We start from the raw sequence: 14,417 nt of genomic DNA, 5'->3' as shown, positions 1-14,417 counted from the left end.
TATTGGGAAGGTGGAAAAAGTACAACACTTTCAGGAACTGGTCTCTGCATCTTCCTGGATATTGCTGGGGCTTTTAGCAATACAACCTTCGGATTCATGGCTAGAGCTGTAGCAGAGCAAGGAATTACGACCACCATATGTAGGAGGTTTAAGACAATGTTAAATTGAAAAAAGGGAGAATCCACCATGATGAATGAAAAAATGGTGATCAACATCAAGGAGGGGCTTTGTCGCCACCCCTCCCCCCACTGAGGAACATAGTAGTGAATGAACTTATTGAAGAGCTAAATACTAGAAGGCTACTTTTGGCAGGGTTAAGTAGATGGCTTAGTCACAGTAATACTTAGCAAATTTGGTAGTACTGTTAGAACAATGGTACAATGTGCACTGAACATTGTGCAAAATTGGTGCAGGAAACAGGATCTAAGACTCAGTCCCAAGAAAACTACTGTAGTACCATTCATGACAAAGTACATCCAGCACAAGTACAGGAATCTCAGACTTCTTGATGAACTTTACCTGTAGAGTGGGTAGTGAAGTATCTAGGAGTAAGCCTGGATGGGAAACTGCCATGGACCCCTCAAATGAAGGTGAAAGTTACTCTTATGAGCACTAGAATGGCCTGTGGAAGCCACTGGGGTCTAAACCCCAAGATTATGTACTGGACTTACACCACTGTAATAAAACCTATGATAATTTATGTGGCTACAGTATGGTGGCATGAAGTAGGACAGACGTCTGCTAAGGAGCTTGGCAAGTTGCAACGATTGGCCTGCTTAGCTCCAACAGGTGTAATTAGCAGCAAACCCAATGCTGGAATGGAGACCACGCTACACATGCCCCTATTATAACACCTTTGGATTACATTGGAGGCAGTGGCAGAGAAATACAGGCTAAGAACTGGAAATAACTAGATACCTTTAGGGTATCGAGAATTCCACACATATCAGGAATGTGGAGAACATAGGAACAGTTGGGGAAATGCTCGCTGACTATACAATATTATGCTTCAATAAACGTTTCAATGTAACAACTGGAAGTACGGTCCATTGGAAGAACGAATCATGAACACCATACAGGAAACATAGTCTGGTTTACTGAGGGGCCAGAGACAAAGGCACTGGGGGCGGGGTTTACAGTGTTTGTCCAGCCTCGAATAGAGAGATCAGACACACTAGGGTAGCTGCACACGGTATTCCAAGCACAAATATCTGCTATCAGGAAGTGCACAGAGAAGAATTTGTGTAAGCACTACAAAGATCGTAGCATAGAACTAACAACAGCCCAAGGGAACTTTAAGAAACACCAACACACAATGGGTGGAGAGAAGGAAGCCCTTAAGGGCAGGCTACGTGGTGAGGGTGATGAAACTGCACCACATCTATCTTCCAATGTGAAGTGTTGGAGATCAAAAGATGCAGGATATTCAGATCATCAAGTCTTGAAGAAATTATGTCTAATAAAGAACTAGTAATGGGCTGAATACTGCTCTTGAAGGATACTGATTGGCCTTGCTAGAGTCACAGGGAGTGAAACTGCACAATGAATTCTGCTCTGGTGTGGGCAGTAGTGGGCTGGGGCCATTTTTGTTTTTACCTCCTAGTTCAAATCAAATCAATGTCTGGCATATTAAGCCTTGGTTACTTGATAAAGTATAATTGGCGCCCCCTGTGTTTTCCTATCACCAATTTTTGCTAGTTGTCTAAATTTGTGTTTTAATTACGTACACACTCCTTTTAATTTTGTTCTTATCTTTGTGTTATAGTTACGTATCATTTGTGAAATGGTATTACTGTTCCAAGGCCCCAGTGGGTTTGTGAAACTAATTAATTCAGAAGTATATTTATTTAATTGTGTTGATATAAATACATTATTTAATTAGTTCTCCTATCCCTTCGCTGCTCATTAATTTCAAAATATTGTATAACAAATGAACTGGATAAATGTTGTATATGTTCAGATCTGTTTTTCAAGAAATTCTATGTTGATGAACTTTGTTATTTTTGTAGAAGGCCAACCTAACAATACTGTTTGTGCTAATAATTGTGTTTAGTCATTGTATAGCACCTTACCACTCAAGCCTAGCTGCCTGAACCCTATTAGTTTAACTGATCCAACATGTATGGAGGTATTAAACATGGAGAGGCAGTGACTCTACTGATTTTGCATTAGGTGATGAGAGTTAGCAATGGGACTGTAAAGGGAAATGGTGACATAAAATTTTGTATCTAAAGGATAAATTCCCAGCAAAACTGGGATAAAGAGTGAAAATCGTGCTGGGAATGAACTGGCTTAGTAAAAGCCAAGTCAATGTTTTTATATTGAGAAATGGAAAACGAGTGTGTTGCAAGGGAGTGAGAAGGAAAGTAAAAGTTCGGGGTGATCAGCTGACAGAGGAGTAGAAAGTTTCAGACAGAGGTGTGGCGAGCCACTGTAGCATCAATTGACCAGCAAAATGATGTGGTAAGCTGGATGGAAGAACATCTTGTAGAAGATAAAACCATAGGCCAATAGTACTCAACAATGCTTAAGGAGTGTAAAGACTTAGAACCAGTACAGAGCCAGCACCTAATAAAAGTTTGAAACCAATATAAGCAAGTTTTTGTTGGAAATACCTGGAATTATCCCAGGGTATGGATGCAAATTGAATGCTTGAGAAAATACAATATTTTATGAATCTCTATATCCTATACATTAGAGTATTAGTGGGAAAGTTGGTTGGTTGGCTGGTTTGTTTGTGGGATTGAAGGGACCAGACTACTAGGGCCATCGGTCCTTTTTCCAAGAACTTTAAACACCCACAAGGAATAAAAACATACAATGGAGATGACAAGAGATGACACAGGACAAGAAAGACACAGACCAGAAAAAAGGAATTAAAATCACACCGAGTGTGACAGTGGTTGGCTGACCACAGAAACAAAAAAGGAAAAGCCAACAACCAAGAAACACACTAAAAACCCCAGTCTAAAATAGTAGGCCAAAGGCCAGACTCGACAAAAAAAAGGAAACACACTTAGACCAACAATAAAAAAAACCCTGCATGAATAAAACTCAAAACTAAATCTGATATCGCAACCTCATCTGATAAAAGTGCAGGAAGTGTATCAGGCAGTGCAAACGACTGCCTGGGTGGAGTTAAAAGCGGGCAGTCCAACAAGATGTGGACCACCATCAAAGCTGACCCGCAGCGACATAAAGGTGGGTCCTCGCGGTGCAATAAAAAGCTGTGTGTCATCCAGGTGTGGCCAATGCGCAAAGTTAGGTTGAACCACCACACTAAATGCCAAAGACTGATGAGGCTATGCTAATATTTTCAAGGCTTTTTGAGCAAGGACATAGCACTGTCAAATCTGAAGTGGTGGATCACCAGCCTCTGCACGCAGGCTCCAGAGTTGGTCCACCAGGCTCCATTCGATATCCAAATGCCCTCATGGTGGACAGTGTCTAACATCTTGGGGGTAGGAAGTATGTGATGATACATAAAACATGCTGCCACATAAAACTGCAGGAGGCAGGACTTGCCAATTTCCCACACCTTTCTGTTGAGGCATTTCATAACATTCAATAACCTGATGCTCTTGGATCATAGATCTTTCAGGTGCAGGAGCCACAATTTCTTGTCAATAGGCCCAAAACTGCATATTGTCCTTAAAATTTAAAGTACTGTACCCACAGTGAGCCCTGATTGGTTAAAACTTCAAGAGCATGGTTAAGTAGATGCAGTAGTTTTCTCTAGTGAGAACCTAAAACTAGTTTCACCGGGCTAGTTTCCTGCCATCTGATGCTCAACTATAGTTGCCTTGTTGTCACTGCAAGATCGAAGGAAGAGTAGAACACTGTGAAGTTATCCACAAACAATGCCACTGACAGTGATTGTAAACAGACAACACTGTGCATACGGCATTGGCGGGAGGAGGGGGGGGGGGGGGGGGGAGGGGACGACCCCATCCTCCTGAATTTAGCTTACCATTGTCACCAGTAGAATTAAATTGTCAAGGGCACAATGATAGTGCCTGAAACTGCACTGGGAGCAATACAAGTCACTTAGGGATTTGAGGAGCCACAAGAGGCAGCACTCTAGTCTTCTGCCTACCGCTGGTAAGAGCTACACTCTGGTAGCTGTTAGGGTTGGTAAATCCTTGGCTGGTTTCCATACGGGAATTAATACTGCCTCTCAAGTAACGGGATATGGTCCATCAATGCGGATCTGACTGAAAGAAGATAGGAGCTTGCCTTTGGCTCCAAATAACACATGATGGAGCATAGTATAATGAATCTGATCCAGTTCTGGAGAGTGTCTTTGGTCGTGGACAGAGCTGACGCCAATTCCCATACGCAAAATGGATAATTGTAGTACTCCTCAATCCATGCAAAGAAGTGGGGCCTTCACATTTCCATACTTTGACAGAACACCTGGAATTCAGGAGTTTGACCAAAGGATGCAGCAATGGTAAAAAATGTTGAGCTAAAACCTGAGCTACATATCTAGGCACATCATCAAGACCCCTTTTCCCTGCCAGGCTGCAGAGGAAGGTGATAACACCCTTACCAGCAGTAGTCCTCACTGATACCCAAACTAGTGTAGTGGAAGTGGACCACTTAACGCAAGTTATGAATTCCTTCCAGATATTTCTCTTCTGTTCTTTTATCATTTGTCTTTCTTGGGCTTTTGGAGTCTTGAAGGCATGAAAGTTTGGTGCAGACGGACGGTGTTTGAATTTGTGCAAAACTGTGTGCCTGGCTCTGATGGCTGAGTGACATACTTCATTCAACCAAGGAACAGGTTGTCATCTGAGATGGTTGTTATAGACAGTGGAACGGAATTGGTGGCCGCCTGGTGTACCAGTCTAGTGATATGATCCACTATCTCCCCAGTGCATATTCCTGCAGTTCGAAGACTGTACCACAGCCACTTTGGTCTTTAGAGCAGCCATCTTCATGGTCTCCTATCAGCCACCATTCCATCCAGCAGATGGAGCCACACTGGAACACAAATCCGTGCTCGCTTTCCATTTGACACAGTCTGCAAGAGCTAGAGAGCAAAAACAAAAGTTATTTGCTGAATATGATCGTATACCTGTCGAAAAGTACATCACTTGATCAGAGTTCAACATGCACGCTGCACATTTTCGTGTTACGAAGATATAAATTCAAATTCCACCAAACACCGCATGTTACTTTCCAAGGTATTGAAATCAAGATTGCGGCGAGCTTTTGTGAGCCAATCATAGCTCATGTCATATGATCTCGCCAGCTGATGACAGCATAGGACACGTGATGTAGTCAGCCAATAGCAAGATCACTCATAAGTATCGCGAACACACAAATAAGAAAAGTTGATGGTTTAAATTAATATACAGTGTTGCTACAAGAAAAACAGAGGTTTCACATATAATTGTAGCCTCAAAGATTAATAAGCTGCAAGAGAAGCTAAGCTTCCACATATCCGGCAGCTACCCGATTTGGTGAAGACTGCCAGTCTCGCTAGCGGGATGAAAGCAGAGCTCACCATCTGCAGGATCGTCGACAGGACTGACTGCGGACCTTTGGTACAGAGCCGAGTGGAGGGTCTGAATCAGAGGCTGAGACGGTTCTGCGACCGTGTGGGCTGCAGATTCCTCGGCTTGCGCCATAGGGTGGTGGGGTTTCGGGTTCCGCTGGATAGGTCAGGAGTCCACTACACGCAACAAGCGGCTACACGGGTAGCAGGGGTTGTGTGGTGTGGGCTGGGCGGTTTTTTAGGTTAGATGGCCTTGGGCAAGTACAGAAAGGGCAACAGCCTCAACGGGTGCAGGGCAAAGTCAGCACATGAGGGGACCAAGCAGCAATCGGTATTGTAATTGTAAACTGTCGAAGCTGCGTTGGTAAAGTACCAGAACTTCAAGCGCTGATAGAAAGCACCGAAGCCAAAATCGTTTTGGGACAGAAAGCTGGTTGAAGCCAGAGATAAATTCTGCCGAAATTTTTACAAAGGTACAGACGGTGTTTAGAAAGGATAGATTGCATGCAACCGGTGGTGGAGTGTTCGTCGCTGTTAGTAGTGGTTTATCCTGTAGTGAAATAGAAGTGGATAGTTCCTGTGAATTATTATGGGTGGAGGTTACACTCAACAACCGAGCTAGGTTAATAATTGGCTCCTTTTACCGACCTCCCGACTCAGCAGCATTAGTGGCAGAACAACTGAGAGAAAATTTGGAATACATTTCACATAAATTTTCTCAGCATGTTATAGTCTTAGGTGGAGATTTCAATTTACCAGATATAGACTGGGACACTCAGATGTTTAGGACGGGTGGTAGGGACAGAGCACCGAGTGACATTATACTGAGTGCACTATCCGAAAATTACCTCGAGCAATTAAACAGAGAACCGACTCGTGGAGATAACATCTTGGACCTACTGATAAACAGACCCGAACTTTTCGACTCTGTATGTACAGAACAGGGAATCAGTGATCATAAGGCCGTTGCAGCATCCCTGAATATGGAAGTTAGTAGGAATATAAAAAAAAGGGAGGAAGGTTTATCTGTTTAGCAAGAGTAATAGAAGGCAGATTTCAGACTACCTAACAGATCAAAACGAAAATTTCTGTTCCGACACTGACAATATTGAGTGTTTATGGAAAAAGTTCAAGGCAATTGTAAAATGTGTTTTAGACAGGTACGTGCCGAGTAAAACTGTGAGGGACGGGAAAAACCCACCGTGGTACAACAACAAAGTTAGGAAACTACTGCGAAAGCAAAGAGAGCTTCACTCCAAGTTTAAAGGCAGCCAAAACCTCGCAGACAAACAGAAGCTAAACGATGTCAAAGTTACCGTAAGGAGGGCTATGCGTGAAGCGTTCTGTGAATTCAAAAGTAAAATTCTATGTACCGAGCTGACAGAAAATCCTAGGAAGTTCTGGTCTTACGTTAAATCACTAAGTGGCTCGAAACAGCATATCCAGACACTACGGGATGATGATGGCATTGAAACAGAGGATGACGCGCGTTAAGCTGAAATACTAAACACCTTTTTCCAAAGCTGTTTCACAGAGGAAGACCGCACTGCAGTTCCTACTCTAAATCCTCGCACAAACGAAAAAATGGCTGACATCGAAATAAGTGCCCAAGGAATAGAAAAGCAACTGGAATCACTCAACAGAGGAAAGTCCACTGGACCTGACGGGATACCAATTCGATTCTACACAGAGTACGCGAAAGAACTTGCCCCCCTTCTAACAGCCATGTACCGCAAGTCTCTAGAGGAACGGAAGGTTCCAAATGATTGGAAAGAGCACAGGTAGTCCCAGTCTTCAAGAAGGGTCGTTGAGCAGATGCGCAAAACTATAGACCTATATCTCTGACGTTGATCTGTTGTAGAATTTTAGAACATGTTTTTTCCTCGAGTATCATATCGTTTTTGGAAACCCAGAATCTACTATGTAGGAATCAACATGGATTCCGGAAACAGCGATCGTGTGAGACCCAACTCGCTTTATTTGTTCATGAGACCCAGAAAATATTAGATACAGGTTCCCAGGTAGATGCTATTTTTCTTGACTTCCGGAAGGCGTTCGATACAGTTCCGCACTGTCGCCTGATCAACAAAGTAAGAGCCTACGGAATATCAGACCAGCTGTGTGGCTGGATTGAAGAGTTTTTAGCAAACAGAACACAGCATGTGGTTATCAATGGAGAGACGTCTACAGATGTTAAAGTAACCTCTGGCGTGCCACAGGGGAGTGTTATGGGACCATTGCTTTTCACAATATATATAAATGACCTAGTAGATAGTGTCGGAAATCCCATGCAGCTTTTCGCGGATGATGCTGTAGTATACAGAGAAGTTGCAGCATTAGAAAATTGTAGCGAAATGCAGGAAGATCTGCAGCGGATAGGCACTTGGTGTAGGGAGTGGCAACTGATCCTTAACATAGACAAATGTAATGTATTGCGAATACATCGAAAGAAGGATCCTTTATTGTATGATTATATGATAGCGGAACAAACACTGGTAGCAGTTACTTCTGTGAAATATCTGGGAGTATGCATGCGGAACGATTTGAAGTGGAATGATCATATAAAATTAATTGTTGGTAAGGCGGGGTACCAGGTTGAGATTCATTGGGAGAGTCCTTAGAAAATGTAGTCCATCAACAAAGGAGGTGGCTTACAAAACACTCGTTCGACCTATACTTGAGTATTGCTCATCAGTGTGGGATCAGTACCAGATCGGGTTGACGGAGGAGATAGAGAAGATCCAAAAAAGAGCGGTGCATTTCGTCACAGGGTTATTTGGTAACCGTGATAGCGTTACGGAGATGTTTAACGAACTCAAGTGGCAGACTCTGCAAGAGAGGCGCTCTGCATCGCGGTGTAACTTGCTCGCCAGGTTTCGAGAGGGTGCGTTTCTGGATGAGGTATCGAATATATTGCTTCCCCCTACTTATACCTCCCGAGGAGATCACGAATGTAAAATTAGAGAGATTAGAGCGCACACGGAGGCATTCAGACATTCGTTCTTCCCGCGAACCATACGCGACTGGAACAGGAAAGAGAGGTAATGACAGTGGCACGTAAAGTGCCCTCCGCCACACACCGTTGGGTGGCTTGCGGAGTATAAATGTAGATGTAGAAGTAATGTTGATCTTTTTCGCATGTGTTACACTTTAAGATATATCACACAAATGTGCCAGTAAAATTTTTAATAACTATGTAAATGTCATCTTCTGGGCTCAAAATTCTTCTACATGGTCGTCCTCAAAGAGTTGATTTTTAATTGAGAGTCAAATGCTCTGTGATTTAAGAAATTCATTGTACACTCCGCATATAGTTCACCTTGTGGAAAAGGAAATTTGCTTTGAAAGTAACGCTTTTCAAACCACCATCCGCAATGTTTTCCCATGACCTGTTAGAAACTGATTCGTTTCAGCAGTTACCAGATAGTGCCAGATAACAGGCACCACTGCTCTTGCGCAGCTACGATGACACAGGAAGCCCATATGTTCGTATGAGTAAAACATTAAAAGATCTTGCACTATGTCACAAAAGAAACAAGACATCAGAGGACACTTCAAGTTCATCAGAATTTGTGAACTATACTAAAATGCATAATTGGGCTTAAAGTGCACATTCGTATGTCCAGATTCAGACATAAATTTTCTTGAGTACAAGTACTGTATTATCTCATGTTTGGTTCTTTATTATGGCATAATGCCACATGAGCTAGAAGATGGAAAACATGCACTTTAAATGCAGGGAACAGTTGAATCTAGCCAACAGTGTGAAATTAAACACTTCGTTTCAAATAAATTGACTGCCTCAGCGCAAAATATTAATAAAAGCCAAATATCTTTAGCGAACCAACAAAAATAACTTCATTGCTCTGCAAGGTGATTAATGCTTGACTGTCAGAAGTGGAAATAAAACCTGAAAATAATAACATATTTTAGCCTTCCGTAATTATGCGAACGTATTTGAATTCATTTGATAGCTCCCGGCCACAGAAATCCATTTTGTTTTCATTTGATGTGAGATTAATAAATGAAGAGGAAACAGCAAAATCCCTAAACAAACACAGGTCACGTGGAGACTACCTACCTCTCCACCACAAATCGGACTGCTCTGTGCATCAGCTCCGGATCTACGATATTTCCGAATCGGGGCAATACTAGGTAGTGGCGACCAGCCCCACATCTGTAGCCAGAAGTGGGAGAAGGTACTACCCATACGCGACTCAACTGTGCATGCACAAGAGCCCGCCCGCAACTGCTCAAACGAATCTAATGTCAACAGCTGTCATGTCACGCTCATCGTAGGCAACTTGTCGTTATGAATCATTGTATAGTCTTTCTAAAGCCTTTGACACACTTTGCTGTTGGCAGACGCTTGTATGAGAACTATGTTTTGTTGTTGTATATGGCAGATTTCCTTTGCGGCTTAAGTTTTATTTTCGTTTTTTCTTCCTCTTGTTAATGTTTTGTTGCTGCAGTATTATCCTGCAGACGTGGGATACAGTAATATCCTTTGTTGGAGTATTGGTTCTTACCAGTCAAAAATCACAAAAATTTAACTGGAAACTAAAACAATGAAACATTCCCGGAATTCTAAAAAATTCCCAGGTTTTTCCCAGATCTCCCGAGTTGTATACACCCTGTAAAAAGCTAACTGCTCACCAATCACTCCACCAAAATTTTTATGAAATGTGCAGTAATAATGTAAGAGAAATGAGAAGGAAATTATAGTTAAAACACTCCAGTGGCTTCAAGGTCATCTCTGACTGACTCAGATGTGTTAGGATAGTGGAGAGAACTTAATATGCCCTTCTTGAGAAAAAACTTGCATTGCATTTGTAGTACTGGTAAGTAACAGGCATCAACAAGAAATTTTAAGTTTGTACAGAACTGTCAAGCCATCTAAAGTACTTCAGGCTGATTGTAAAAGTCATAAAAATTTACATCTGCTTGAAGATATGGACACTTCTGCACCTACATATTAAAGTGCGTTATGCAATCAACCAGAATTCGACATTATGCCTCAGTCAATAAATAAAACAAAATTTTCTAAATTTATTACGAAGTGCCTGTACTGAAAACAGTGTGTGACTGAATGAATGACAATTTTTGTGACATTTTCCTTTCTAAAGTCAATTATTTTCCCTCACCACTGTATTATGAAATTATATTCTTCACTGAATGAGAATGTTCATTGCACATAAATGTGTACTATGATATACACAGTGTTCACCCTCGACACACTTGTACTGTGAGGCTAGCCTATTTAAACAGTTGTCAACAATTATTGCAGTTTGTCACTAACAGCAGTTTAAAAATGACAAAACATACTTCAACAATTTAATGAGAACTAATTTTTGCTAAAACCCATTTCTCATTCAATGAAAGAAGGCAAGTATTTGAGCCTGAAGATGATTGATAGTAAAAGTTGCTTGACAACTCCTCGTAAACCACCAAAAAGTTTCTGAACAGAAGAGAGGAAGAGAGAGAGAGAGAGAGAGAGAGAGAGAGAGAGAGAGAGTAAAAATTAAATCAAATGCAACTGTGTAAATGGTCTGTATATAGTCATATTTTACACTGAGAATTTGCATGGTTGACTGGACACACAAGTAACTACAGTGACTTAGACCCTCAATATAGTGACTGTGGTACCACACATTACTACCATAAATGGCAGGAAGGCATCATCTGAACATGCATCAAGGTGAATAAAACATTGGTACAAAAAGTAAAACCAGCTTTTGTGAATATTGTGGAAAGGTATTAAAATGAGCTACTCTGACACACAAACACAGGAATGTGTACAATGGCACAATAGTGCAATTCAACATAATCACCACGATGGACTACATAAGTTATTACTCATAACAAGAATTGTAATAATTATGTCTGTTACCATATGGGTTGCAACGCTATCTCTCTCCACACTTGCAGCAATTTCATCATCACTTCAGGTTATTTGAGGTAAGGACCAAACAGAAGACTTCCACCTGGTTGCCTTCACATTCTTCAGATGACTGAATGAAACATAAATGCACAACTCCCAAAACAATCATACAACATGCTACAGACATAAGTGAAGGAGCATGTAAACGATACTGGACAGCAAGGTATCACTTGTCATGTCATCAGTCATATCGTGAGCACTTTTATATACTTCATCTGGTTGAACAAAATCAAAATAGTTTACAACTGTCACTCAACTTTAACACAAAATATCTTCATGCTTTAATAATCTCATACAACAGCTAACTGAATAGTACACTTCCAGTACCAATAAAAGATGAGCTGCAGACAAATTGTCAAGCCCACTTTAGGACCAACAAATCAGCAAAGGGATATTTAAAACTAAAATCCCCATACAAGGACAAGTATACAGTACACAAGGTGTTAGTATGATAACAGCTAACCAAGAACACTATCACAATTCCCTTGAAACAGAAGCATCCAAAGCCTGGCAGCCAAAACAAAACTTACCTGCAGAAACTTACACCACAGATCTAAAAATTGAAATTTTCCTTGTAGAACTATATTCCAGTAAGCAATAGCCATGTCAAGATCTAAGCCTTTCTGTCCTGGATTCTTGGCATAGTTGAATGTAAAATGATAAAAATCTTTAAACCTTAATGGATCCTTGAGCTCATTTTCAAGTGACGGCAGTCTAGCTTTGAGTTTCTCCACACTATCCACCCTACAAATAAAAGAGTCAGATTACAAAGTCAAATTTGAAATTCAACACACATCTTAAAACACAATGCAATTCAGTGTCATTATGAACACTAACCATTAATCACAATGCCTCACAAAACATGAGCATGAATAATATACGAAGTTAATTCCAGTACTCTACAACATACCCCTTACTAAACAAAACTAAAGGTCACATGTTGTTCTATGAATTTTTTTGGCAAAACAACTTGTGGGCTGCTTTCTTTATATAATTTAAACATAAAATTCATAAATACCAGAGCAAAACAATTTAAAATTAGTTGCCATTTTTGTTTGTGTCACTCCAGAAGAAGTCATACTAAAGACAAACTGCAGCAACACACGCGATGTCTACCATAATGTGTGATCCAAAAAGGTCACCAATACCAGTAGATAAATACATATTTTCAAAAGATTCATACAGGAGCTTGCAGCAAGTAAATCACATGTCTATAAATAAATTCAGACTTCCGAATGTTTACCCTGACAGATCACAGTCTTTCTGAATAACTGAACACTAATCTAACACAAAAACCTGTGGATCTGCTCTTAAAGTAGCTAAATACAACGAAATGTTTCCTGATTATCACAATGCATACCCCAGTTCTGTCATGCCATTCATGAATTCTTCCTTTGTAAATTCACATTGTGTGGCAGCTTTAAACTTCCACGCAATAATTAGTACAAGCTTGGATTCTGGTGATAAATTTAGTTCCTCCAAAAACTTCATAATACCATCGGCAGTCATCTTGTCTGGCTCCAATGGATCTGGCGATAGAATAATAATTAGAAACTTCTTATGCTTAACAATAGGTCGGCACAAACCTACATGAAATGAAAATGCATACAACCTCTGTATCTGGAGAATAGCTGCTCCAGCTTCTTCTTGTCAACAGATATCTTCGGTTCTCTGAAGTATACATCAGGATTCTGAAAATAATTATCGGAGGCCAAATCCAACTTCCAATCATTTTGCGATAAGCAAAATATAGCTGTATTTTCCCCAGTTTGAGTAAAAGCTATGAATTTCTTGACTTTGTCTCTCTGTGAAGATTTCAATTTGTGCTGGAAGACAAGAATGGTAAAGAAACGAAAAAATGTATTCTTTGTCTATAGCTGTCCCTCTGTGGCGCCTAACTTACTGTTATGATTAGGCTAGTGTTGTAAACGAACTTACCATGGTTGCTCACTTTCCGGTCCGGCTGACCCAATGACTTCACACAGATCTTGACAGGGATGCGTACATGTTTCAGCTACCTCACGATGATTTTTTATTTAGTCTTCGACTCTCGGTGTATTGGGAAGCCCAACTAATCTGGTATCTACTGTCTTCGATGCAATACGATATGAACATAAACTAAATTTCGTTTGGGCGGCAGAAACACAAGAATAATTTTTTCACAAATGATACTACTAACTAGAACATTGCTGAATTGAAACTATACTGATTAACAAACAAAATATTAGAAAATACGTGCTCTTCACTGATTTACGGTACAAAACACTTCACAGTCGCCAAAGATGGTTTAGTGACAATAAGCTAGTCTATGATGATGTCTGTAATCTATGGTAGCCACGCCAAAGATTGATGATTGACAAACATTCGCAGAGCGACGATAGAAACACGACCGATAGGGCTCTTGACAGAAATTCATGTGCGACGATAGAAACGTTGCAGCCAAAGTATCATAATCTGTCTTTGTATTGATTTCCAAGCTACCGTTATTAAAGGTTCTTAATATGTTTAGATACCCAATAAATGTATAACATTTTAAAAGTTTCACGACTGCTTACAATTGCACATTTCGAAGTTTCTCGATTACCAGTTTCTTAACAACTTTTCATGTGAAGTACATCCACATTATACATTACAGGGATTAATTATTTTCTACCTAGAAAATACAGTTTGGATTCCAGGTATGAGTTAACCATAGACACCAGGTCCGATAAAACATTATTAAGAGAGCCCTTGCAGCCTCTTTGTTCTGACGTAATGAGAAGTGAGATTTTCTTCATCTGGATTTTGAAGTATTCTGCGTTTCTTTTCTTCTTCCAATCTCCCATGTAACATTATGGCAGTTCTTATTTTATTATTAGAGTTATTAATTCCTTGTTCATAATATGATGACTTTAATTTTTGCTACAATTTCTTTAAGATTTACAATACATTTTGTAGCTAACAGTTTGTTGCTGCTTGGACATTCTAACTATA

General features: G+C 40.5%; 1 protein-coding gene across 1 annotated transcript in view; it reads right to left on the bottom strand.

Annotated features, from left to right (window-relative positions):
- Nucleotides 1–13,741, bottom strand: part of LOC124592100 (DCN1-like protein 1) — a 46,364-nt gene extending 32,623 nt beyond the window's left edge. The window contains exons 1-4 of the mRNA XM_047131797.1: nt 13,383–13,741; nt 13,057–13,270; nt 12,805–12,973; nt 11,975–12,188 (exon numbers count right to left, since the gene is read on the bottom strand). Coding sequence (XP_046987753.1) covers nt 11,975–12,188; nt 12,805–12,973; nt 13,057–13,270; nt 13,383–13,385 — 600 coding nt within the window. The 5' untranslated portion in view covers nt 13,386–13,741. The remainder of the gene's footprint in view (nt 1–11,974; nt 12,189–12,804; nt 12,974–13,056; nt 13,271–13,382) is intronic.
- Nucleotides 13,742–14,417: the final 676 nt, after the last annotated feature.

This window comes from Schistocerca americana, chromosome 2 (assembly GCF_021461395.2).
Source record: "Schistocerca americana isolate TAMUIC-IGC-003095 chromosome 2, iqSchAmer2.1, whole genome shotgun sequence".
NCBI lineage: Eukaryota > Metazoa > Arthropoda > Insecta > Orthoptera > Acrididae > Schistocerca > Schistocerca americana.
This window is presented reverse-complemented; position numbering and strand designations above follow the sequence as displayed.